The sequence below is a fragment of the Zootoca vivipara genome, unplaced genomic scaffold, assembly GCF_965207765.1.
Source record: "Zootoca vivipara unplaced genomic scaffold, rZooViv2.hap1.1 HAP1_SCAFFOLD_62, whole genome shotgun sequence".
Lineage (NCBI taxonomy): Eukaryota > Metazoa > Chordata > Lepidosauria > Squamata > Lacertidae > Zootoca > Zootoca vivipara.
The window spans coordinates 1-26,249 of NW_028291101.1; the positions used below are offsets into that span (position 1 = coordinate 1).

At 56.2% G+C, this 26,249-nt stretch overlaps 3 protein-coding genes and 1 pseudogene across 7 annotated transcripts; 1 reads left to right on the top strand and 3 right to left on the bottom strand.

Moving 5' to 3' along the window:
* Positions 1-590: 590 nt before the first annotated feature.
* Positions 591-1,876, bottom strand: LOC118082930 (uncharacterized). The gene is made up of 4 exons (XM_088660230.1): positions 1,465-1,876; positions 1,166-1,346; positions 852-1,061; positions 591-744 (listed from the first exon to the last, which is right to left on the bottom strand). The coding sequence occupies exons 1-4, from the start codon at positions 1,507-1,509 to the stop codon at positions 638-640; spliced, it is 543 nt and encodes a 180-aa protein (XP_088516356.1). The 5' UTR covers positions 1,510-1,876; the 3' UTR covers positions 591-637.
* Positions 1,877-1,974: 98 nt separating this feature from the next.
* SNX17 (sorting nexin 17) lies at positions 1,975-7,084 on the top strand. Of its 3 annotated transcripts, none has more exons than XM_060273258.2 (15): positions 1,975-2,133; positions 3,173-3,247; positions 3,425-3,542; positions 3,650-3,714; positions 3,795-3,905; positions 4,177-4,267; positions 4,424-4,511; positions 4,818-4,887; positions 4,992-5,084; positions 5,247-5,450; positions 5,625-5,747; positions 6,071-6,148; positions 6,315-6,389; positions 6,476-6,520; positions 6,648-7,084. In XM_060273258.2, the coding sequence occupies exons 1-15, from the start codon at positions 2,071-2,073 to the stop codon at positions 6,765-6,767; spliced, it is 1,419 nt and encodes a 472-aa protein (XP_060129241.2). In that variant the 5' UTR covers positions 1,975-2,070; the 3' UTR covers positions 6,768-7,084. The 3 variants fall into 3 exon arrangements, with proteins under 3 accessions (XP_060129241.2, XP_060129242.2, XP_060129243.2); XM_060273259.2 differs by having other exon boundaries at positions 6,479-6,520; XM_060273260.2 differs by lacking the exon at positions 6,315-6,389 and having other exon boundaries at positions 6,479-6,520.
* Positions 7,085-7,872: 788 nt separating this feature from the next.
* Positions 7,873-13,050, bottom strand: ZNF513 (zinc finger protein 513). Of its 3 annotated transcripts, none has more exons than XM_088660228.1 (4): positions 12,797-13,050; positions 12,358-12,513; positions 11,421-12,085; positions 7,873-8,991 (listed from the first exon to the last, which is right to left on the bottom strand). In XM_088660228.1, exons 1-4 carry the CDS (start codon positions 13,018-13,020, stop codon positions 8,336-8,338), a joined length of 1,701 nt encoding a protein of 566 aa, XP_088516354.1. In that variant the 5' UTR covers positions 13,021-13,050; the 3' UTR covers positions 7,873-8,335. The 3 variants fall into 3 exon arrangements, with proteins under 3 accessions (XP_088516354.1, XP_088516355.1, XP_034966682.1); XM_088660229.1 differs by having other exon boundaries at positions 7,873-9,205; XM_035110791.3 differs by having other exon boundaries at positions 11,421-12,017; positions 12,797-12,980.
* Positions 13,051-13,063: 13 nt separating this feature from the next.
* On the bottom strand, positions 13,064-17,840 carry LOC148683022 (uncharacterized; annotated as a pseudogene).
* Between the last annotated feature and the right edge of the window lie 8,409 nt (positions 17,841-26,249).

Sequence of the window (26,249 nt, forward strand, 5' to 3'; positions counted from 1 at the left end):
TCTCTAAGGTGCTACTGGAAGGTAAAAAAAATTTAAATTATTGTTACTTTAACTATTACATTTTCATAAAATGGATGCACTAACTACAAAGAACATTGCGGACTAACCAGCCACATATGCTTTTAAATGTGTTTGCAGGAGGGGTGGGGTGGGGGGAGTGGAGCGGAGGTTGTTTTTGTTATGTCTTTTGTGTTCTTATTTTGTATTTTTATGCGGCAAACTGCCCTGAGATCTAGGATGAAGAGCAGCATACACAATTAATAAATTACAGGCAATAATAAATAATAGCTTCTTGGTTTTCTTGTTTTACCTTTTTGGGTGCCATGTTAAAGGTTTTTTTTTACACAATAACACTTTTAAAACATACAAAAAGTTAACATGCTAAAAGGTTAAAACTGACGTCTCTTCCTAAGCATTCTAGACAAACTCAAATGGAATGTTTGCAGCAGGCACCAAACTGTAGCGCTAAACAGACTACAATGAAGGTGCCCGCTTGAGATCAAGAGGCAGGGAGTTCCACAGAGCAGGTACTGCCAGGTTAAGCCATGACATTCTTCCAAATGTGCAAAACTTGTGGGGTTAAGGGAACATAAAAGGGGCAGAAGGAAAGGCGAAGGTGCCATGGTGCCCCCTCCGCTCAGCCCCCTCCCCACCCGCCTACCTGCTGTCGCTCCAGCTTCTTGGCCAGCTTCTTCTGCGCCGCCGCATCATCCACCTGCACGTGCTCCGGGAGCCGCTTCACCCCTGCGGAGAAGGACGACGGGGCCGGGGAGGCGGTGAGGGGCTTGGCGGTGACAGCCAGCGGCCGCTTCCCCCGGAGCACCCTCCCCGTCGGGGCGGCTCCGCCTTACCTGGCTGGGTCTCGCCGGGCGGCGGGCGTGCCTTGGGCATCGCCGGGGCGGCGGCGGGGGCGGCCGCCTGGCCCGGTTCGCCCTTGCGCGCCTGCTTGAGCGCCCGCTCCGCCTCCTGCTTGGCCCTCCGCTCCGCGCGCAGCTCCGCCTTGCTCTTGGCCGGCATGGCGCCCGCCTTGTCGGCCGCCGACGGCGCGGGAGGCTCCGCTCCTGCGGGGAAGAGGAGGGGGAGACGGCGGCCGGTCAGCGGGGAGCAGCCGGGGAAGAGCAGCCGGGGAAGAGCCAGCCCACCGCCCGCCCTCCGGTGCCCCGACCTGGCGCTAGAGGCTCTGCGACGGGGAGGGGGCCTCGAGGGACCTCCGACACCTGCTGCTGCTGCTGCTCCGCCTCGTCCTTCCCGTCGGCGTCGCGGCGCTGCTGCTTCTTCTTCTTCTGCAGCTTCTTCTCCCGGCGCTGCTGCAGCTTCTCCTCGGCGCTCGAAAGCCCCGACGGCGCCTGCCGAGGACGCAAGAGCAGAGCCCCCCGACGGCGTCAAAGGCGGGGAGCCGCCGCCCCCCGACGGCGTCCCCCCACCCCCACCCCGGAACCCGACCTCGGCCGGCGGCGCCCCTACCTGCCCGGGCCGCTCGCCGGCCTCTCCGCTGCTGCGCTCCGCCATCGCGGCTCCCCTCTCCGACGGCACCGGATGCTGCAGCGCCCCTGACGGGCCGGACGAGAAGCGGCGGCGGAGGGGGAGGAGCCAGGCCCGGCGCCCCGCCCCCTCCGTGCGGATCGCCTCCCCCGGTGACGGCGGGGCTGAGATGCCCCCCTTTCCGCGGCTGCTTAGGCAGCGTCAGGTAGCGGGGGGGGGGCCGTCGCGGGCGGAGCCGCCTCCTCCCGAGACGGAGCGGCCGGGCTCCCGAGGCCCCTTGGTCGCCAACGGGGCTTCCGGGCTGCAGAGAGCCGAGGGGCGGCGTCGGGAGGCGGCGTCGGGGGGCCGGGCTCGGCTTGCTCGCGCCCCTCGTGGCCGCCGCTCGGTCTCCGGCGAGCCCTCCCCCCTGCCGGGAGGGGGAGGAGCAGCCGCCGGAGGACGCCCCTCCCCCTCCCCAGCCCCGCCCCGACGGGGGCCTGCCTCTCCTTCCTTGCGCAAGATGGCGGAGGCAGCGGCGGCTGTCGGGGCGGCGGAGCTGGGCCCGCGCCTGGGCCGGAGGTAGCGGAGGGCTAGGCGAAGCGAGCGGCCATGCACTTCTCCATCCCCGAGACCGAGAGCCGCGCCGCGGACGGCGCCAACGCCGCCTATGTGGTGCGTGGCTGGACGGGGCAGGAGGAGGAGGAGGGCGCCCCCCGGGAGGGAGGGAGGGAGGGAAACGCCGACGCCCCCCGGAGAGGACCGGACATCCCGCTCTTCCCGTCCCCCCCAGCCGCTCGCGGGAGCCGCCACCGCCTGTCTGGGTGTCCGCTTGGGCCCCGACGGGACGGCCTCTGCTGCCGGGCTGGCCGGTGGCCCTCTTCTCTTTCCCGGTCGCGCTGCCCGGGGAAGTAGCGGGACAAGGGCTCCTCCGCGGCTCAGGCTCCGTCTGCCCCCCCCCAAGCAAAGCCAGGCCGGAGGGCCTTAGTGTGGGGCCTCCCGTCCTGCGCCGCTTACCGGGGCAGAGTCACGCCAGTGCCGCCCGCCTCCTCCCCTCCCCGATCCATTTCCAAGCGGGACCCCCTTCGGAGGAGGAGGAGGAAGGCCCATCGGGCTGCCAGCCTGGGGTGCGTGCCAGCTGCGCCAAGCGGCCCCTTGGCTTGGGCCTTCTGCTCCTGCTGCGGGGGCCACGGACTTTCCTGCTCCGGCCCTTCGAAGCCTCCTTCCAGAGGAGAAGAAGGTGGGGGAGGGGTTCAGGGCCCCCTTCACTTGCCCCGCCACATCCCGACTGTCCTTGGGGTGAGGCCCGCTTGGCCCCCCGACGTGCCCCCCCTTCTCTCCCCTAGAGATCAACTGGAAAGGTTCCAAGAACTCAGGGCAGGAAGGAGATTAATGATAATTTCTTCAAACCGTTTAAAGCAGGCATCCCCAGACTTCGGCCCTCCAGATGTTTTGGACTACAGTCCCCATCATCCCTGACCACGGGTCCTCTTAGCTAGGGATCATGGGAGTTGTAGGCCAAAACATCTGGAGGGCCGCAGTTTGGGGATGCCTGGTTTAAAGCTTCCAAGTCATGAGACCAATTCCAGTTAGAACAATTTTCCAATACAGGACAAGGCCTTGTTTCCTCTATTCTTCATCAGCTCTAGTTTCATGGTCAAAGTGTGCCAATTGCGTTTGCCTTACCTGGCCTCACCTTTCTCTCACCTGCCAGGCCTACAACATCCATGTCAACGGGGTCTTGCACTGCCAGGTGCGCTACAGCCAGCTGCTGGGCCTGCATGAACAGGTAGGGGGGTGCATGGCAGGGGGGTTGGGCTGGATGACCCTTGGGGGTCCCTTCCAACAGACTGCATGCACAGGCCAAGGGGTGTTGGCTGGGTGCTTCCCCCCCAATTGGGGTGTGGGGGTCTGGCCCCTTCTTCTGAAGTCGGGCTGGGGGCTGACACGCTCTCCCTCCTTGCAGCTCAGGAAGGAGTATGGGGCCAACGTTGTGCCCGCCTTCCCCCCGAAGAAGATCTTTACCCTCACCCCGGTGGAGGTGGAGCAGCGGCGGGAGCAGCTAGAGAAATACATGCAGGCAGGTGAGTCCCTGGGAAGGGGGGGGCTTGGGGGGTCCTGGGGAGGGGGAGCCTGGCCAGGAGCCCCCCAGGCTGATGGCTCCCCTTCTTTCTCTCCTCCTGCCCCACAGTGCGCCAGGACCCCTTGCTGGGAGGCAGCGAGATCTTCAACAGCTTCCTGCGCAAGGCTCAGCAGGTGAGGGGGGGCAGGGGAGGCGGGGGGAGGGGCCCGGTGGGCGAAGGGCCAGCCGCTGACCCTCTTTGTGCCCCCCCCAGGAGACCCAGCAGATCCCCACAGAGGAGGTGCAGCTGGAGGTGCTGCTGTCCAACGGACAGACGGTCAAGGTCAACCTCCTCACCTCGGACCAGACGGAGGACCTCCTGGAGGCGAGTCCTTTTGGGAGGGGGAGTGCGATCGACATGTCCAGAAAGGATTTTTTTTGGGGGGGGGCAGGGAGTTTATTAAGAAATCCAAGAGGAAGTTAATGATGTACCAAAGTTAAAACATTAAAGCAGATTGTAAGTTAATGCCTTGAATGTGTTTTCTGCCTTTCTTAAGACGGCAGGTCTTTTTCCCCAGAGAAGGGAGGGAGGGGGAAAGGGGAGGAAGCAGCTGCTTTTGGTGACCCCCCCCCCAATTGCTCCCCATTGTCCGCAGGCCGTGGCCTCCAAGCTGGACCTGCCAGAGGACCTGATAGGCTACTTCCACCTCTTCCTGGTGCGAGAAGCCAAGGACGGGGCCTTTTCCTGTGAGTGTCCTCCCTCCCCCCACCCCACCCCACGCCCACCTGACCTGACCCGCTTGGCAGGATTGGGGAGGGAAAGGAGGGGGAATTTGGGGGGCGGGAAGGAGGGGCAATGGTCTGGGTTCTGGTGCTGCAGCTCTGCCTTGGTTTTGTTCCCAGTCATCCGGAAGCTGCAGGAGTTTGAGCTGCCCTACGTGTCGGTCACCAGCCTCCGCAACCCCGAGTACAAGATCCTTTTGCGCAAGAGGTGAGGGGGCTGCTGCTGCCACGGGGGGGGGGACCCCAGAGGCCAGACCCCCAGGCAGTGCAGTCCCTCGAATGCAGGCTTCCTCAGACTCAGCCCTCCAGATGTTTTGAGACTACAATTCCCATCATCCCTGATCACTGGTCCTGCTAGCTAGGGATCATGGGAGTTGTAGTCCAAAACATGGCAGGGGGTTGGACTGGATGGCCCTTGTGGTCTCTTCCAACTCTATGATTCTATTCTAACATCTGGAGGGCCCAGTTGGAGGAAACCTGCTCTAACGGCATCTGCTCCCCCTTCTCCCCATAGCTACTGGGACTCTGCCTTCGACGATGACGTGATGGAGCAGCGGGTGGGGCTGAACCTGCTCTACGCCCAGGTGAGCGCCGGGACCCTGGCTGGGCTACGGGGTTCAACTAGATGACCCTCGGTGTCCCCTCAAACTCTATACAGCTCCAAGATTCCTCTCCTGTCCCCTTCCAGACGGTGGCCGACATCGAGAGGGGCTGGATCCTGGCAAACAAAGAGCAGCATCGCCAGCTGAAGTCCCTGCAGGAGAAAGTCTCCAAAAAGGAGGTTGGTTGGGACCCTGCATTGGTTGGGCGCTGCCAGCCCCCAGCTCCTCTGTTTGGAGGGCTCCAACACTGCCTACGATTCCTGGGTTTTGGAGGGTTGGACTGGAGGACCCTTTAGTACCCCCTCCAACAGAGATTCCCACTCTTTTTTTCCTTGCCGCAGTTCATCCGCCTGGCGCAGACCCTCAAGTATTACGGCTATCTCAAGTTTGACCCCTGTGTGACGGACTTCCCCGAGAAGGGCTGCCACGTCATTGTGGGTGCCGGGAACAGCGAGCTGAACTTCCAGGTCAAGCTGCCCAACGACCAGATCAAGGAGGGCAGCTTCAAAGTGACGCGCATGCGCTGCTGGAGGGTCACATCCTCAGTGAGTGATGCGCAGGGAGCCCCTTTCAATTGCCCCTAGTCCTGTGCCCGTCTGGCCGATTGGGCAGGTGGCTGCCTCTCGGCCCGCTTTCTCCCCTGGCAATTTGTGGGTGTGTCGTCCCCCCCCCCCTCAAGCGCAGAAAGGCTTCACACACACACCCCTGCTCCTTTCCAGGTCCCCGTGCATAACGGGACGTCTGGCCCAGCAGGCAGCAAGTCGGAGGTGAAACTGGAGTTGGCCTTTGAGTACCTGATGAGCAAAGACCGCCTACAATGGGTCACCATCACCAGCCCCCAGGTAGGCCTAGCAGTGAGGCGGGAGGGTTTGGCCCTGGGGGGCAGCTGCATCCGTCCACACTGGGACCCCCTTGCCCTGCCCCATACCCGCTTCCGCCCTCGAGAGCACGCCTGCCCAATAACACACTCCAAACACTTCTTGAGAAATGCAAACCGGATTTTATTCTAGTCTGACTCACAGCCCCAAAAATATGGCGCAAGAGGCTGGACTTCCTGCCTGAGGTCAGCAAAACCGGGGCTCTTGCTGGGGGGGGGGCGGGGGCAGCGTGGCACATGGGACTAACATCACAAGATCTCTCCGTGTCGTTCCCCCCCCCCCCGCAGGCGATAATGCTGAGCATCTGTTTGCAGTCGATGGTGGACGAGCTGATGGTCAAGAAGTCTGGGGGCAGCATCCGCAAGGTGAGGCTCTGGGCCCCCAGCAGACCTGGGGGGGCAGGGCGGGGGGCAGCAATCTTGCTCTGCTTTCCCGGTTGTCCCAATTAGAGTGGGGCTGAAACAGGACCACCCTGTTTCTGAGGAGCACGAGATTCACCTACTTCGCTGTCATTCCCCCCCCCCCCACAAGCTGTTTCGCCGGCGAACCAACGGTGCCCTGCAGCGCTCCGACAGCCAGCAAGCTGTGAAGTCCCCCCCTCTCCTGGTAAGAAGCCCCTAACCCCGCTAGACCCCTGCCCCAGCTTGCCCGTGGGGGGGCTTGGTCTCCTCTGACATGTCTGCCTGTCCCAGCAGGATTCGCCCGATGCCAGCCGGGACTCCCTCACGAAGGTTGCGGTGAGTAGCGCCTCCCTTTGCCTCTCCCTCGATCCCTGACTTGTGGAAGGAGACCCCAGGGGTCATCTAGCCCCAGCTCCAAGGGGCTGCCTGTTCTCACTCTCCCCCCTCATCCTTCCTTCCCCAGAGCAAGCTCAGCTCGGTCAGCCTGAGAGCCATCAGCCATTCCAGCTCCGCCACGGACATCGGGGCGAACGATTTTCATGGCAACTACGCCTTCGAGGGCATCGGCGACGAGGACCTGTAGGCAGCCTGCCCCACCCCCCACCCCCCGCGTGGAATGTACGACCTCCCGGGTTGACCTCGATGTGCCTCGACCCCAGCCGGCTCCACACACCCCACCTCGCCAGGGGGTGGGGTTGCCGGCTGGCGGCTTCAGCTCCATACGCGCCAAATTAGGATAGAGTGGACATTTTGCACAGCGATCCGACGCAGCTCTGGCGCTGGCCAATAGACTTCTGTGTAACTGCTAGGCTTGTAATCTCCTTGTTTAATCTCCCTGCTGTTTACAGATGAACACGAACGAATGTTTGTGGCAATGATTAAATAGATCATGATTGGGAAGTCCTGTCTGCGTCTCCTCCTGCCTTACGCAACACAAAGGAATACAGAGAGAGGAAGAAACAGCTCGCCAAACGCTCTGCAATTCTATGGAGCTTGGCAAAGACCAGATGTAAAAATTGGGCATTTATATTCCACCAAGGGTCTGGTTTCTTTTAAATGACAGCCTTTCCTTAAAATATGCAATACCATGTTCAAGGGCGATACAGGATGTCCCAAAACCAAAGTCCCGCCCAATATTCCTCCTTTCAATAAACAGAAAATAATCGCTACAAGTAAATTTGTTTCTAAACGATAATCCACATCCCTGGGAGTGTTGTACAGTCATACCTCGGTTTGCGACTGCTTCAGTTTCCGACCACCGCGGACCCGGAAGTGTTTACATCCGGCTTCCGCGGCGCTCGGATGCACAGGAGCGATCTGTGCAGCACGCGCAGAAGCGCTCTATCGGTGCTTTGCGCACGCTCAGAAGCGTGCATCGTGGAGCGACCGATTCAGGGAGTGACCGGCTCCCCGGAACAGATTGTGGCCGCAAACCTAGGTATGGCCATAGTGTTCTTCTCAATCGCTCCAACCGCAGTGGCAGCTGGGCCACTTGGTGGAATAAAAATGCCCAAGTTTTATGTCTGGTCTTTGCAGAGTTCGATAGATTTGCAGAGAGTTGTGTGAGCCGTGTTTCTCCTGCTTCACCCAGAAAGGGTTTACGGGGGAGAGGGGGGAGCCACCTCCCAGCAATGCCAGTTGCCGCCTGTGAGTTTCGGTTCTGCTGCTCTCCCCCAGCCAAAATAAAGCAAGATAAGAAAACAGTTTAATGCATTAATACACGATATAAATTACACAGATTCAAGCAGCAACCACAGTTAAAAGGGGCTGGGGAGGAGGCACAGAGAGGACAGAAAAGCACCAAGAACCGCCCTCAGTCGGAGTTTTTTTTGGGGGGGGGGAGTGTTCTGCTGCCCCACAGATACAATCTTTTCCAGGTGACGTGAAAAGGGCCCAATCCTCAGGAGCAGGCAGTGCCCAGCTGCGTTTTGGCCAAGGAGGTCCCAGTGGTCCGCTGCTGGCACAAACTCCACTCCCCCCCCCGAAAGGTCCCTACAGCTGCTTCCCCCAGTCTTGGGGGGGTTGTTTGGCGAGTGGAAGAGGCCCCCTCTTCCTCCTCCTGCAGTCTGAGCCTATTCCTATGCAGAGGCACCCAGAGAGGAGGCTGGGGCCTTGGTGTGGCGGGTGCCCGCGGTCTCCCCCCGCTGACCCTCAAGGCAGGCTGCTGTCCAGGCTGGGGCCCCCCTCCTCCTCGGGCAGGCCCTGGCCGTGCACCTTCTGGTGACGCTTGTAGTTGTCCCAGTGGCCAGTGGTGTAGGGGCAGATGCGGCACTGGAAGGGCTTCTCGCCCGTGTGCCTCAGCATGTGGCGCTTGAGATTCATACTCTGGTTGCAGGAGTAGGAGCAGAGGCGGCAGCGGAAGGGCTTGTCCCCCGAGTGGATGCGGCCGTGGCGCTTGAGGTTGGCCAGGTTGCCGCAGGCGTAGGGGCACAGCGGGCACTTGTAGGGCTTCTCTCCCGTGTGCACCCGCTGGTGGCGCTTGAGGTTGTCAAGGTGGGCCGAGGCGTAGGGACAGAGGGCACAGGCGAAGGGCTTCTCCCCACTGTGCGTCTTCATGTGCCGCGCCAGGTGGTTGGGGTAGGTGGTGACGAAGGGGCACAGCTGGCACGAGAAGCCCTTGGGTGACGAGGGCTCGGCCCCCAGCACCGCCAGGCTGCAGCGCCCACACACCGGCTCGCCCAGGCCCTCGTCCGCCTCCAGGACTAGTCCGCACGCCCGGCACGTGAAGGGGAAGAGCAGCTCCGGGAGGACGGCCGTAGAGTCCTCGGACCTCAGGAACGGGGAGCCTGGGGCCAAGAGCGGAGGCTCTGCGGAGGAGAAAGAGCAGTGAGTGGGGCAAAGGGGGCTGGGCGAGGGAACCCCTGCAGCCCAAAACGTGAACCACGTTCTGCGCTCCCGCACGCAGCGTCCACCTAGAGCCCCCCTTTCCTCTTATCTGCTCCAGTTGGTTCCCACACGGCTGGACTCTGCCGACCCCGTAGAGGTTAGGCTGAAGATCCCTTCCAATAAGGAGGCCACAATCTTGGGAAGCAGAAAAAGGAATTTGTTGGTTCCCCACTACTTGCTAGGAATGGCTTTAAATCAGTCATAGAATCCTAGAGTTGGAAGAGACCACAAGGGCCATCCAGTCCAACCCCCTGCCAAGCAGGAAACACCATCAAAACATTCCTGACAGATGGCTGTCAAGCCTCTGCTTAAAGACCTCCAAAGGAGGAGACTCCACCACACTCCTTGGCAGCAAATTCCACTGTCGAACAGCTCTTGCTGTCAGGAAGTTCTTCCTAATGTTTAGGTGGAATCTTCTTTCTTGTAGTTTGAATCCATTGCTCCGTGTCCGCTTCTCTGGAGCAGCAGAAAACAACCTTTCTCCCTCCTCTATGTGACATCCTTTTATATATTTGAACATGGCTATCATATCACCCCTTCACCTTCTCTTCTCCAGGCTAACCATGCCCAGCTCCCTAAGCCGTTCCTCATAAGGCATCGTTTCCAGGCCTTTGACCATTTTGGTTGCCCTCTTCTGGACACGTTCCAGCTTGTCAGTATCCTTCTTGAACTGTGGTGCCCAGAAGTAGACACAGTACTCCAGGTGAGGTCTGACCAGAGCAGAATACAGTGGTACTATTACTTCCCTTGATCTAGATGCTATACTCCTATTGATGCAGCCCAGAATTGCATTGGCTTTTTTAGCTGCTGCATCACACTGTTGACTCATGTCAAGTTTGTGGTCTACCAAGACTCCTAGATCCTTTTCACATGTACTGCTCTCAAGCCAGGTGTCTCCCATCCTGTATTTGTGCCTTTCATTTTTTTCTTTTTTGCCCAAGTGTAGTACTTTACATTTCTCCCTGTTAAAATTCATCTTGTTTGCAAGGGACTTCCCGGGGTCTCCTGGTCCAATCCCTTATGTAGGAATTGCTGCTGCTAAGGAATCGCTGATAGATGGCCAAGCAACCTCTTCCTAATGTGGAGTTGGAATCTCCTCCCTCGTCATTTGAAGCCAAGGCTTCAGATCCTGCCCCCTGGAGCAGCAGAAAATAAGCTGGCTCCATCTTCCAGGGGACAGCATTTCCAGACTTCTCATGGCCAACTGTCAGGAACGCTTTAGTTGAGATTCCTGGACTAGATGACCCTTCCAACTCTACATTGCTAGGATTCATAGAAACATAAGGAAAGCCTGCTGGATCAGGCCAACGGGCTCCTGTACTCGCAGTGGCCAAGAGCCTTCAAACTCTTGCTCTCTTCTCCAGGCTACACGGACCCAACTCCCACAAACATTCCTTATAAGGATGGATTTCCAGACTCCTTCCAGCTTGTCAATATCGTTTCATTCCAAAGCTAAACAGCTCTTACTGTCCGAAAGTTATTCCCAATGTTCAGCCCAATGATTCAAAGGACAAGGAAGGAGATACCCACTAAAGTTTAAGAAGAGCTTCCCGACAGCTGTCTACCAGCTCCATCTGGTACGCAGACTGAGACCCTACCTGCCCACACACTGTCTTGCCAGAGTGCTGCATGCTCTGCTATCTTCTACTTGGACTACTGCAATGCCCTCTACGTGGGGCTACCTTTGATTCGGAAACTACAACTAATCCAGAATGCAGCAGCAAGACTGGTGACTGGGAGCGGCCGCCAGGACCATATAACACCAGTCCTAAAGTATCTTACATTGGCTCCTGGTATGTTTCCAAGCACAATTCAAAGTGTTGGTGCTTGACCTAAGTGGCCTCGGCCCTGTATACCTGAAGGAGCGTCTCCACCCCCAGACACTGAGGTCTTTGCCGAGGGCCTCCTGGCAGTTCCCTCCCTGCGAGAAGTGAGGTTGCAGGGAACCAGACAAAGGGCCTTCTTGGTAGTGTCACCCGCCCTGTGGAATGCCCTCCCATCAGATGTCAAGGAAATAAACAACTATCTGACTTTTAGAAGACATCTGAGGGCAGCCCTGTTTAGGGAAGTTTTTTATGTTTTATCGTGTTTTCAATATTTTGTTGGGAGCAGCCCAGAGTGGCTGGGGAAACCCAAGCAGACGGGTGGGGTATAAACAATAAAATCATTATTATTATTTATTATTATTATTATTGTTGACAGTAAGAGCTGTGGAACCAGCTCATTAATAAGGGTGAGGACTGGAGGGTGCTCACTGGAGGTTGCTAAGCAGCTGTTGGGTGGCTATCTGTCCGGAAGTCTTTCTGCATTGCAAGGGGTTGGACCCCCACCCCCGCCCTGCCCCACATACCTGTCTCCTGCTCTGCAGTCGCTGGGCCCTCCATCTCCGCCTCCGACTCCCCCTGCGCCCCGGGGCTGTGGCGCTGCAGGGGGTTGCCCCGGGCACATCGGCAGGTGCAGGAGCCGCAGCGCAGCGGGCGCTCCTGGCCATGGACCCGCTGGTGCCTCTTGAGGTTGCCGAGGCTGCTGCAGGCAAAGGGGCAGGTGGGGCATCGGTAGGGCTTCTCTCCCGTGTGGGTGCGCAGGTGGCGTGTCAGGTTGACCAGCTGGGCTGAGGCGTAGGGGCAGTGCGGGCAGCGGTAGGGCTTCTCCCCATTGTGGGTCTTCATGTGGCGCTTGAGGTGGCTGGAGTAGTGCGAGGCAAAGGGGCACAGCTGGCAGGAGAAGACCACCCGCCCCTTGGCGGAACCTTCTTCCTCCTCCTCCTCCTCCTCCTCCAGCTCTTCCTCCTCGGGCAGGCAGCAGGCGGCAGAGGCGGGCGCAGGCAGGCCGCAGTGCTGGCAAGCCCGGCCGGGCCCCTCGCCATTGTCCTGGGCCTGGCACAGTGGCGGGAACTCCTCATCACTCAGCACGTAGGACGAGAGTCCGGGCGTCCCCCCGAGGGAGTCTGTGGCACACAAGGAGGGGGCATCAGGGGGGCAGCGGGGGGCATCCTCACCTCCGCCAGTCCCTTTCCTGCTGGCACAACAGGGGGTTACCACAGTGGGGGGGGGAGCGATCCCTAACCCTTTTCTGGCAGCCCTGGGGGAGCCCTTCCTCTGCCTGCAGCCCCCCTGCCCATCCGCCCCTCCCCCCATAGCTGTCAAGTTCTCCCTTTTTTTTTAAGGGAAATTCCCTTCTGCTGAATAGGCTTCCTCGCGAAAAAAGGGAAAACTTGACAGGTCTGATTCCGCGCTGCGCTCCGACCCTCCCGGCTGCCTCTGCCCGCCGCCCGCTTCCCGCCGCACCTTCCGAGTCCTTCTCGAAGGCCAGGCTGGCGGCGGCGCCGCTCTCCTCCTCGTCGTCCTCGTCCTCCAGCTCCAGCTCGTGTTCCGAGAGGAAGGCGCCCGGCGGAGCCAGGCCCTCCTCGCCCGGAGGATCGACCGCCGTGCCCGCCGCGTCCACTGCAAGAGACCGAGACGGGGAGGGGCGGACGGGGCGATCCGGTCAGAGACGGGCGCGGCGGTCCCGGGCAGCCCCGCCCCCGCCCCAACCCGGAAAAGGACCCCCACACGCCCCCCGCCACCCACACGCCCCCCGCCACCCACACGCCCCCCCCCCGCCGCCCGGTCCAAGCGGCGAGTCCGTATCGGCGGAAGAGGCTCCCTTTACCCGCCCCGGAGGGACCCGGACGGGGCCCCCGCCTCCCCACGCGGCCCGCCGCCCCCGATCCCGGCCCGCGCTGACCTTTGACGGGCTGCGGGTGGCGCTGCTTCCGGCGGGGCATCTTGCCCGGCCGAGGCGGCGGCGGCGGGGCTCGCGGGGCGGCGACGGGCGGCTCCAGCCCTGGGCGCCTCCCGCTCGCCGGGCCTCTCGGCGCCGCTGCTACGGGGCCGCCCCGCCTCTTCCTCCGCGACGCCCCGCCTCTCTCCCCCGCCGCTCCCGCTCCCGCCCCGCCTCCTCCCGCCCATCCGCGGGGCGGGCGGCCAGACACGCGCGCGCTTCCGGTTCCGCTCACGTCGCGCGGCATGACGGGAAGCGGAGCCCCTGCCCTCGCGAGAGCCAGGCCGGAAGCGGCGAGAGCGCAGACTCCGCGCCGAGGGGAGAGGAGTCCTGGGGCGTCGGCTTCCGGCCTCCGGCCCCCGGGGCGAGGCGCGGGCCGGACTTGACAGCCGCTCTTGCTGCTCGCCCGCCTCTTGCCGCGGCGCAGGCCGGGCGGAGAAGGAGGTCGGGAGATGCGGGGCTGCCCGACGGGGAAGGCGGAAGATGCTCCGCCATGAAACCTCGGAGAGAGAGAGAGAGAGAGAACCACGTGGAGGGAAGGCGGAAGAGAAAGGGGATCCATAGGGGATCAGCAATGGGGCACTTTCCATTTGCCCAAGGGGAGCGACTGCCTGGCGCCTGGTCCTCACCAACAGGGGGAAGTTCTGGGCACCTTGGGAGGAAGTCTTGGGGTACACAAGAGCCCTTGTAGAGTCGTAGAATCCTAGAGTTGGAAGAGACCACAAGGGCCATCCAGTCCAACCCCCTGCCGAGCAGGAAACACCATCAAAGCATTCCTGACATATGCCTGTCAAGCCTCTGCTTAAAGACCTCCCAAGAAGGAGACTCCACCACACTCCTTGGGAGCAAATTCCACTGTCGAACAGCTCTTACTGTCAGGAAGTTCTTCCTAATGTTGAGGTGGAATCTTCTTTCTTGTAGTTTGAATCCATTGCTCCGTGTCCGCTTCTCTGGATCAGCAGAAAACAGCCTTTCACCCTCCTCTATATCAGTGTTTCCCAACCTTGTGCCTCCAGCTGTTTTCGGACTACAATTCCCATCATTCCTGACCACTGGTCTTGCTAGCTAGGGATGATGGGAGTTGTAGTCCCAAAATATCTGGAGGCACTAGGTTGGGAAACACTGCTCTATATGACATCCTTTTACATATTTGAACATGGCTATCATATCACCCCTTAATCTTATCTTCTCCAGGCTAAACATACCCAGCTCCCTAAGCCGTTCCTCATAAGGCATCGTTTCCAGGCCTTTGTAGGTTCTCCATCGGTACGCGAAAATAACAGAGGCCAACCAGAGAATTTTGAGAAGCAAAACAGCTAGTAAGCCTGATCTTTATTGAACTGTTGCAACAGGGTGCTCCCCTCACAAGAAGGAGGAAGACCCAGAACAAAGGTGTGCCTGCCCTTATATAGACATTTTGAAATTCCCTCCCCCCCCCCAAGCAAATCTATGGCTGTTTTATTATGATGGGATGATGGGAATTGTAGTCCCAAACATCTGGAGGGCTGGCGTTTGCCTATGCCTGTTTTTTAGCTTGTAACTCTACAAGGAAGGACCACCTGGGGTTTAATTCACTATAGGTCAGCTGCTCTGCTAGCCTTTTGGGGCTGACTCCAAGTGCTGACAGGACCCAGATGGCGCTGTGGGTTAAACCACAGAATCTAGGGCTTGCTGATCAGAAGGTTGGCGGTTCGAATCCCTGCAACGGGGTGAGCTCCCGTTGCTCGGTCCCAGCTCCTGCCAACCTAGCAGTTTGAAAGCATGTCAAAGTGCAAGTAGATAAATAGGTACTGCTCCAGCGGGAAAGTAAACGGCGTTTCCGTGCGCTGCTCTGGTTCACCAGAAGCAGCTTTCTCATGCTGGCCACATGACCCGGAAGCTGTCTGCAGACAAACGCCGGCTCCCTCGGCCTATAGAGCGAGATGAGCGCCGCAACCCCAGAGTCGGACACGACTGGACCTAATGGTCAGGGGGCCCTTCACCTTTTTACCAAGTGCTGGCAGGGCATTTAAAGTTCAAATCCAGGCGGGGCAACCCCAGCTTCCCCGAAGAACCCGCCCCAGTTGGACGGCAGATCCAAGAGACGACCCTTTTCTTTGGCTCTCGCGAGAGCCTCTGCCAAGGAGAGTCCGAAGCGGAGGAGCCGCGCTCCGAGCCAGAGAGCCCCGTCTATGCTCTTATCACTCTACCCTCTTCTATCTCCTCCACCCGCGCATGCGCAGGAATCCGGAAGCAAGGGAGGCGGAGCTAAAGCAGCCATGGATCAGCTCCTCGGTGACGTCGTCATGTGGGGCAGGGAGTGGTGTGGGACCCGCGTTGAGGGTGGGGGGGGAAGAAGGCAGGGCTCCTGCTGTCCCCTTAAATGGGGGGATGGGTCTGCAGGGGGGCTTTGCATGCCCCCTGCCTCCTCCTGCACAGCTCCGCCCCCTTTTGGCCCCTTTGATGCTGAGAGCACAGAGGTAAAGCATGGAGTCGCCAATCTCATTCTTCGTGGAAGGACCTTCCAGGTCTTCTCTCCCAGGGCAGAAGGGAGAATTCCCCATAAAGAGAAATGGAGACATCTGCGGTTTCAGCGGAGCTGAGAGAGTCTCCATCCTGAAACAATGAGAGCCGTGAAGACATGGCAATCTGCTCTTTCTAACCCAGACCTAGAATCATAGAATCGTAGAGTTGGAAGAGACCACAAGGGCCATCCAGGCCAACCCCCTGCCAAGCAGGAAACACCATCAAAGCATTATTGACATATGCCTGTCAAGCCTCTGCTTAAAGACCTCCAAAGAAGGAGACTCCACCACACTCCTTGGCAGCAAATTCCATTGCCGAACAGCTCTTACTGTCAGGAAGTTCTTCCTAATGTTGAGGTGGAATCTTCTTTCTTGTAGTTGGAATCCATTGCTCCGTGTCCGCTTCTCTGGAGCAGCAGAAAACAACCTTTCTCCCTCCTCTATATGATATCCTTTTATATATTTGAACATGGCTATCATATCACCCCTTAACCTTCTCTTCTCCAGGCTAAGGAGTGCCAGGGCTCTGGCAGCACTGGAGAGCCCCTGCTCCATAGGCAGGAAGAGAGAGAGGCGGAAAGAGTGGACAGGAATAGGGCAGACAGAGAAGGAAAGGGAGGCACTTCTCAGTTCCAAGGCTTTTATGCTGGTCGAAAACGTGGAAGGATTTAGTGCAGGAATCTGACTCGAGCGGGTAGACATGAGATGAGCAATCCGTTACACTGTAAATAATGTGCACCAATAAAAACGTCTGAAAGACAAGCATGTGGACGGTCGTTACTCAAGAGTAGTCACAACAAACCCTGACAGTGAGGGTGCGGGAGAATCACGGGCAATGCTCTGGCCCTGCAGAACTGGCCATCTTACGCTGGTGTAACATCAGCAGAGAAAAAAATATACAATTTGCACTTCAAGCCAAAACATATTTATTCAGAAGTAAGCCCATTCAGATCAGTGGGACTTGCTCCCTAGTAAGTGGGCATAAGATTGCAGCCTTTAGATGGGATCCTGCACGCTCCCAGCACAACAGTGGAAGGGAACAATCCGCCTGCAGTTTGAAACCCCTTTGGAGCTCCCACACCTAGGCCAATGAGAAAGCACCGTGCTTTTGACTGGGGGACACAAAGAGAAGGCGCGGCAGATAGTGAAGCTGAGTCCCCAGAGAAGCCGCCTCCAGACGGACCCCAGGAGCATCCCTTGGCCAGACCCAGCAAGGGATGGAGAAGAACAGCAACAAGCCAAAAAGGAAACTGCACACCTCAGGAGCCTCAGCCAGGCATCTTCTGCCCAAAATATACCCCATAGTTTTAAGAAGCATTGTCATAACAATTGTGGGCTCCCTTCCTCAAACCCTCCAAGCTTCCAGGGTACTTATGGGACTCCCCGGATTTCCTTGATGGTGCTACATTTAGCCCCCAAACACTTCTGCTTTATATTAAGCAGCCCACAAATAAAAACAGCTTTGGAGGAAAACAAGCATTGTCAGGTGTGTCGGAGGATCTGCAGCCAAATCACAGAGTGCATGATAGCTAGATAGTCACATATCCTCTAAACTTTTGTGGCAGTAAGGGAAACAATATAAAAATAATCTCTCCTTCTTCCTGTCACTACACACCCTTTTCCCTATCTGTGCTCTTCTTCAGAAAGCAATCTCCAGTTTCAACTGGACAATGGGTATTTGTTTAAGGATTCCTGCCTGCCTGAATCCCATCACTTTATATGTTGAATCCTGGCAAGACTTTGATGTGAGTAAGACAGTGATCCCTCACTGCTGTCCAAGGGTGAAGGAAGGGCTGTTTGTCCTGTCCTCTACTGAAGTCAAGTGGCTGGAGGGTGGAGCATGGTACCGTAGGCAGGGAGAAGCAGCAGAGGAACAGCAGCAGCTGCACCCAAGGGAACCTTTGGGGATGAAAGGGGTCCCCAGAAGAATGGGGTCTTCACACACTCCCCTCTTGGAGGCTGCTTTGCTTCAGAGGTGATGCCCCATCACACACTGATTATTGCATCCCGGGTCTCGCCATTGATTCCTAAGGGAATTTCGTACAACAACCTTGGGGGAGAGAGAGGAAGTGCAGAGGGCCTGCTCTTGTAGCATACGGTAGATATCACCATCATGTAACGGAGGAGGTGGAAAGTCAGGTCGATGGAGAGCGGCGGGTCGCGGTGCTTCGGGCGCTCGGCCAGGCGGCGGCGCAGCAGCTCCACGTCGTGGCCCGAGCGCGGCAGCGAGCGCACCAGCAGGGCAGGGCCACCCCGTCGGGCCCCGGAGCCGGCAGCGGGGGTGGGAGGGGCCAGGCGGCGGCAGCGGCGGCACGGTCCTCCCCTAGGAGCAGCAGCCGCAGCCGCAGGCTCAAGTCGCTCTCGGCGCTGCCGTCGAGGACCGGCGCTGGCCTGACTCCGAGAGCCGCATGTGACACCAGCAGGAGCGAGGCCACGAGGATGGGCAGCTGCGCCCGCCTCGTGCTGGGGTGGTCCAGGCCTAGAAGGGGAGAGGAACAGAACATCATGAGAACCCTGGAGTCGCCGGATCAGGCCGAAGGGGGCCCGTCGGGGCCCGCAGCCGTTTCTCGCAGCGAGCAGCCGGAGAGCGCGAGGCAGAGGCTGAAGCAGCCACGACGCCCACCTGTAGAGCAGCTCATCACCCCCCCCCACTGCCCCGTCCCTCCTTCAGCTCTTCGCCCCTCATGTTCCCCGGGCAAACTCTAGGGCAGAGAGGACTGCGCCCTCACCCAAGTCCCTCACCAGCCATCTCTCAGCCGCTCCTGGTGTCCGATGCCAACAGGGGGCGACACGGGGCAGGCGGGCCCCGGACCAGGCTCCCTCCTCAGGAAATATCTATCTTCCTCTCTTCTTCTTCCTCCTCCTCCTCTTCTTCCTCTTCTTCTTCTTCCTCTTCTTCTTCTCTCTCTCACCTTCCTCTCTCTCTCACCACGGTGTCCTTGCCAAGCCGGGAAGAAGAAGGGTGCGCGGAGCAGCGGGAGGAATCTTTATATAGAGCAGGCCGGGAGATCCATTGACGTCAGCTCGGGACATGGACGGATTGCCGATGGAGCGGGCGGCGGCGGCCCCCGAAGGACCCTCCTGGGACGGGGCGGAGGACTGAGCAGGACTCGCGGGCGGCTCCCCCCGCGGGGAAGCGGGCTGGATTCTCGGCGCTTCTGCAGCTGAGCTCAGAGTCCTTCGCCCGCCCCAAGGCTGCGTGCAGGATCCTCTGGACGTTTGTCCTGAACTCCAAGGCACTTGCGCGCCCCGCCGCCCCGCTCCCCGCTTTGCCTTCTCGCCCCCCCGTTACCCCTCCAGGCTCCGGGCTGCCTGACCCAATAAAACCACAGAATGAATGGATTCTAGAGTTGGAAGGGACCCCAAGGGTCATCTAGTCCAACCCCTGCTATGCAGGAATCACAGTTAAAGAATCACTGACAAGTGACTCGGAGAATCATAGAACTAAATAGTTGCAAGGGACCCCGAGGGTCATCTAGCCCAACCCCGTCCAATGCAGGAAGGTGAGGACTGGGTGGAGTTCGGGCTGGGCTGGAAGCATCTGTGTCCAGAAAGGGGAGCAGAAACAAGGCCGCGGGGTCTGTTTCTAGTAAGGGTAAGAAAGTTGAAACTGCAGGCGACACACTGAACCTTCAGACACCACGAAGTCGTAGGCTGTTTCCCTAAGGGATCTGATCATCTGGCAGTGTGTTGGGGAACGCACGAGGATGGGGGGGAGTAGCACCTAGCAGTCGGCGCGTTCAAGGGAGGGTTCCGGGGAATTTGTTCCCAGCTGGTCACTTGAAGGGGGTTTGTGGCCGCGATGCAATATCTAATTTACTTTAGTTATTAATTATTATTAACAACAACAACAACAACAACAACAGCATAGCTGAAGAGGAGGAACATTTTGTCCCACCTCCGCGTTCCTTCACTACCGGTAGGTGCAATTAGGAGGGTGAGATTCTGAAGTGTTGCTTCAGGCTCAAGAGACCAGGAGATCCAGACCTGGGCTGCGGGGAACCCCAACGTGAGACTGTCAAAACTGGAGTCAAGGCCAGAGGGGCAAATCCCCACAGGGGAGAGCCAGGAAGCAGAGGCCAGCAGCCGAGCTGACCCAACACACTGGCCCTCCGGCCGCTGTCACGGTGGAGTGGGGAGTGGGAAATTTGGCGGTGGGAGGGGGGCAAGATTAGCGCTGGCTGCGAAGGAAGCTGTGCTTTGGGAGAACCTCGTCTTCCCACTCAGGCGAAATCTCCCCACAGGGCACAGACTGCCTTCCATGTGCACCGGGGAGAGACATGGCCACATGCTAAGGAACAGGGGTTGCGAGGGGTTGGACTAGATGATCCTCTGAGTGCCCCGCAACTCTACAATTCGAAGATTCTTGTTGTTTAGTCGTTTAGTCGTGTCCGACTCTTCGTGACCCCATGGACCATAGCACGCCAGGCACTCCTGTCTTGCACTGCCTCCCGCAGTTTGGTCAAACTCATGTTCGTAGCTTCGAGAACACTGTCCAACCATCTTGTCCTCTGTCGTCCCCTTCTCCTAGTGCCCTCAATCTTTCCCAACATCAGGGTCTTTTCCAAGGATTCTTCTCTTCTCATGAGGTGGCCAAAGTATTGGAGCCTCAGCTTCAGGATCTGTCCTTCCAGTGAGCACTCAGGGCTGATTTCCTCAAGAATGGATAGGTTTGATCTTCTTGCAGTCCATGGGTCTCTCAAGAGATTCTAAGCACGCCGAATTCGGTCGGGAGCAGCCGCTGTCCGTGGTGCTGAACAAGCGCGACCGCTCTCCCTGTCTCTGTCCAGCCTCCGGGTCTGGAGACGCGCCTCGCTCCCCAAGAGCGCAGCCCCCCGCGATTGTCCTCTCCTATCCCGACTCCTTCTTTCTGGGATGTTGCCCAAACTGGCGCCCGCGAACCCTTCCGCCCAGTGGTAGGAGGGCAGGTGGGGGGAAGGCTGCGCTCGTACTCCCCAACCATCATTCCTCTAGCCAGTGACTAAGGTCTCCCTCGATGCCAGGGGCTGGGTTAAGGGAGGGGGTCAGGGAGGGGTCTGCTGCTCGCTTCCCGATCTCCACAGCGGAAGGAGTGCTCATAGTGGCTGGGAAAGGTCTCGGGCTCAAGGAGGGGGGGGGAAGCAGATGCTCGGAGTGCAGAAGGTCCCAGGTTCAATCTTTGCGTCCCCAGGTAAGGTTGGTAGACTCCAGGGAGACCTTGGAGAGCCTCTGCCTGTGGAAGCGGACTGTCTGGGGACAGAGGGGTCGCTCCGAAATGCTTTGACATGCCCTTTCCCTCTCCTCACATACAATTACGTATCGGATTGAAAAACAGATAGTATGGTCCAGCAGGAAGCCTTACTGAGAGAGTCCACAATCCTACAATTCTCCTCCATGACTTCCTTATGCAGAGCTCTCTGGTCAGGATCCAGGAACGCCCACTCCTGCTCTGTAAAATACACAGCGACATCTTCAAAGCACAGAGGACCCTGAAGGAAAAAGAAAAACGTCCTCTTCTGAGACAGCCTAAAGATTATCTATACATTGCTTGGTTGTTTTCTGTCTGTTGATTGTTGTGGCGGGGAGGCCTTCCGTGGGGGCCTTTTCAGGCCGGCCCCCCCCGGCCCGTTTTAAAGGCGCGACAGCCGCGGACGCCTCTCCGTTCCACGGCAGCACCCTGACCAGGAGCGCGGGGGTTCCTTGGCCTACGATCCGCTGGAGTCCGGTCCCATGGCCCGCCCGCCGGCCGGCCACCGTTGCATGCCAGCCGGGAACCCAGGGACCTCGCCCTGCGCCGGCCCCCGTGACCAAGGCTCCGTCTCCGAGGCTCTCCGCTCGCGTCATTGTGGCCAAGTGGCGTCTCCCGGTGCAGCCGTCACTGCGGGGCTTTCTCGGGGGCGGGGGGGGCACCTTCCCAAGATGCTGTGCGGCGGCGGCGCTGGAGCTGCGGGGAGGCTCTGTTGAGCGCCGAGCAGACCGAGGCCGGTAAGGCGGTGGCGCTGCTGGCGACCCCGGAGTCCTGCCGGTTCCGAGGACCAAAGGCCCGGAGGAAGTCTGACCTGCCAGGCGCAGTCCCCTCCTTCCCGGAAGACCTTGGCACGGCCGCCGCCGCCCTAGCCGAGCGGTTTGGCGCAACGGATGCGCGGGGCGCTCCGGTTCTGCTTGCACTCTCTGCCTTCCACCCGCAGGTCGCTCGGAGCCTGAGTGGATGGGGACCGGCGAACTGCAGGCGATGAGCCGACTCCTATGAGGGCGCTGGCGGGGATGGGGAGGAGCCGGGCCTCGGGGCGCCCCTCTTGTGGGAATGTTCAGGAATGTGGATGAGGAGATATTGTTTAATATATCCTATCCCCGCTTGCGCTAGCAAGCACAAAACTTTAGCAGAGTAAAAACATTCCCCTTTTGCAAAATACACAGCAGAAGAACGTTTGCGCAGGCTTGATTTAAGCCACTAAAATAAAGTGTATTTTCCTGGTATTTCCCCTTTTTCCCTCTTAAAAGAAAAGACACAACACAATGCTCTTAAAAGTATAAAAGATGTTTACTTACAAGCATCTCGAGGTACAGCACACTCAAGAGGTAGACTTGCTTAGTTAAAAGGTAATATATACATTGTGAAGTTCACTTATAAGAAGTGAGACTCCATCTCATCTCTCTCTCTAGGCTGGAGGCCTTGAGGGAGAGACTCACTAAGATGTGTGTAGTCCAAGAGGTCTGGTCCAAGAGAGAGAAAATGGCTGTTTCCTTCAGGATTTATCTGCCACTTCCTCAACTCATTTGCATGTGAAGGAAGAGGAAACTACGTTTAGTCATATCCTCCTCCTCAGTCCTCCAAGTGGACTATCTAGGGATTGTTGTGACTTGACTGCACTTAACCCTTTGCATCCCACAAACCCCTTCTCAGGCAATTCACAACATACACAAAAACATACATAAACAACTTTAATCAACCACCCAAGAGTCCCAGCTTGCCACGAAGATCCTGGAACTTCTCTTTTGGCAGGGGCTTTGTTAGGACATCTGCAGTCATCTGGTCAGTGTTGCAGTAACACATTTCAACAAGTCCATCCTCGATCACCTGGCGTATGTAGTGGTACCTGACCCCAATGTGTTTGGTGCGTGCAAGGAACTTTTCACTTTGTGTCAGCTTCATACTGCTCTGATTGTCCTCCATCAAGCTGACAGGTCCCTTCCTTGGCACGCCAAAGTCCTTCAGGAGTTGATCCAGCCAGGCGATCTCTCTGCAAGCTTCCGAAGCCGCAATGTATTGGGATTCTGAGGACGATAAAACTATACATTTCTGTTTATAACTTCCCCATGCAATAGCTCCGTCCCCATACATAAAAACATAACCACTGGTGGACTTATAATCCTTATTATCCCCAGCCCAATCCGCGTCAGTATACCCAAGCAGTTTAGGGTCTCTGACGGCTGGCAGTTTTAATTTACAGTCCATGGTTCCCTTTAGATAACGAACAACCCTCTTAACACCAGCCCAATCATGCTCAGTGGGACAACTTACTTTCCTACTTAGGATCCCCACTGCACTTGCCAGGTCAGGTCTGCATGTGGTAACCAAATACAAAAGTTTGCCGATCGCTGACCTGTATTGCGTGTTGTTTGGCAGCAACTTCGAACCTTGTTGATTCTTCAAGAAGTCTGTGGCCATCGGTGTCGCAACTGGGTGTGCGTCCTGCATCTGCATGCTTTCAATCAGTTCAGTTATCTTTTGCCTTTGGCTGAGTAAGAACGATCCATCCTCTTCTCTCTCAACTTGAATTCCCAAGTAGTATTTCACTTTTCCAAGTTCCTTGACCTCTACTTCCCTGTTGAGGTGTTTGACTATGTCTTTATAGTCCTTCTCATTTGACGTAGAAATTAAAAGGTCGTCAACAAAGGCTAAAATGTACGAAAACTGTCCATCCCTTTGTTTGGTGTACAAGCACTTATCAGCAGTCCCTTGCTTGTACCCAAGCTGCACCAGCATCTCATGAAGTTTCTGGTTCCAAGCCCTCGCTGCTTGCTTCAAACCATAAAGTCCCTTCTGCAGCTTGCACACTAGATGTGCCTCATTTGGTTTAATGAAACCTTTGGGCTGCTTCATATAAATCTGCTCAGAAATTTCGCCATGAAGAAAGGCTGTCGCAATGTCAATATGGTAAACCGACATTTGCTTAGATGCTGCAATACTTAAAAGTAGTCTGACACTGCTGTATCGAACTGTCGGTGCAAACACTTGATCGTAATCCTCACCATACTTCTGGGAAAAACCTTGTGCCACAAGCCTAGCTTTGTAGCGTTGCACCTCCCCTTCTGAACCCTTTTTAACTTTGAACACCCATTTACTTCCAATTGCTTCCTTACCAGGAGGTAGTTCTGTGAGTGTCCAGGTCCTGTTCCGATGAAGTGCATCTATCTCCTCCCGAGCAGCTTTCCTCCAGAGACTGGCTTCATCCGGTGGCATCCTCTCTATCTCTTCCCATTTGGAAGGTTCCTGTGGAGACGCCGACCTTGAAAGGTAGGACAGCCGTAATGGTGGAACACCTCTGTTGGTTCTGGATGAGTGTCTGACCTCTGGTCTTTCGACCGCATCAGCTTCCTCATCCTCCTCCAGCAGTGGCATATCCCCATACAGCTGCTCCTCATCCTCTTCGTCTCTGGTGCTGCCAGGGGCCTGAACCTCCGCGTCTTCTCGGGTGTCACCTATAGGGGGTGCTACGACACTAGAAGGTGGATTAGTGCTTTGTATTGGTTCAAGAGGATAAAATACAAACTCCTCACTTGTTGGTTCCAGACTTGCTTGATCCCTTTTGCTTGGTTGGGCCATCCTTGTCGACTGGTTCCGCTGGTTCTCTGAAATATTAAGCTCATATACACCGTCCTTTAGTGTGCCCTGAGCACAAACTTCATCATGCTTAGTCACAATACATTGCCCTTTTTCAAATGTAATTTTAAATCCTTTCCTGTCCAAACTGGAAACACTCAGTAAGTTGCAATTGAGTTTTGGTGCAAACTTAACTTCAGTCACTTTTGTATTAATTGTCTCATAATCTACGTTGAATTGCAAGTTCACAGTTCCTGCACCAAATGCCTTTACAATGTTGCCATCAGCAATCTCAATTTCAGAGGATTCATCATTATTAATCTCATTAAAATACTCCTTTTTATAACAGAAATGAGAACTCGCTCCACTGTCAAGAATCCACTTATTGCGCTTATTTTCACGATTCTGGACAGCTAGACTCCTCTCCTGCATCAACATGGTTTGCTCACGACTCCCCTTCTTAATGCCTTGTGGTTTTGAGGGGTGGGATTCAACTTCATCCCCATTTGAACCCTTGCAGTTCCTTGCTATGTGGTTTTTCCCATTGCATCTAAAACAAATTATTTCTCTAGATGTCTCTCTGGACTTTCCAAAATGCTTGGATGCATAGCTGCTATCCTTCCTCCTTGGATTCCTTTCTTGAGAATCAAGGCTATCTCTGCATTCCTCTCTTAAATGGTTGATAAGCTCATTAAAAGTTAAATCCTTTGTGTGATCCATTATACTTTTAAAAGGAGCAAACGTAGGTCCCAATGATGCAAGCATAAACGTTACTTTAGTCACATCATCAAAGGCTCTGGGAGTAAAGGCAATTCTTTGAACAATCTCAGAAAAATTCTTAAAATGCTCTGTAAACTCTTCTCTAGAATTCATCTTCAACTTGAGTAACTTATCCAACAAATATCTATAGGAACTCTCTGTAGATTGTGCATAAATGCGTTCAATGTCCTCTAGGATCTTAGATGCATCATCTTCAAAATTTATCATCGATAGATGCTCATTCCTCAAACTGCTCAAAATTATGTGCTTGGCTTCATCATTTTTAATACTCCAAGCTTCTATCTTGGCTAAAGCTTCTGCATCGGTTCCTGTAGGCTTTTCTTCCTTAATGGCCTGCAGAACACGCCTAGCAGCAAGATAAACTAAAATGCGCTGCTTCCATTGCACAAAATTATTGTCATCAAGCAGCATAAGACTTGGTCTTGCCTCACTACCAAAACTGGAGCTTGCCATCTTAAAACTTCAAAAATTTCCAAAATTTCCAAAATTTAAAATCTTTCAAAAATCAAAATCAAAATCTCAAAAATCTCAAAAATATCTTCACTACCTCTGAGCTATCTCAGTGCTGCAAACTCTGAGGGAGGGGAGGGGTAGTTAATCCCCCAAGCACACTGCAGAACAAAGAGACCATGTGCTCAACCAGGAAACTCTAACTGGAAAAATCCTACACAGCTCAAAATCACAATCCAAATCAATCCTTCAAAAATACACAAAATACGCAACTCTGGGCCGCAATAACCCTATGTGGGAATGTTCAGGAATGTGGATGAGGAGATATTGTTTAATATATCCTATCCCCGCTTGCGCTAGCAAGCACAAAACTTTAGCAGAGTAAAAACATTCCCCTTTTGCAAAATACACAGCAGAAGAACGTTTGCGCAGGCTTGATTTAAGCCACTAAAATAAAGTGTATTTTCCTGGTATTTCCCCTTTTTCCCTCTTAAAAGAAAAGACACAACACAATGCTCTTAAAAGTATAAAAGATGTTTACTTACAAGCATCTCGAGGTACAGCACACTCAAGAGGTAGACTTGCTTAGTTAAAAGGTAATATATACATTGTGAAGTTCACTTATAAGAAGTGAGACTCCATCTCATCTCTCTCTCTAGGCTGGAGGCCTTGAGGGAGAGACTCACTAAGATGTGTGTAGTCCAAGAGGTCTGGTCCAAGAGAGAGAAAATGGCTGTTTCCTTCAGGATTTATCTGCCACTTCCTCAACTCATTTGCATGTGAAGGAAGAGGAAACTACGTTTAGTCATATCCTCCTCCTCAGTCCTCCAAGTGGACTATCTAGGGATTGTTGTGACTTGACTGCACTTAACCCTTTGCA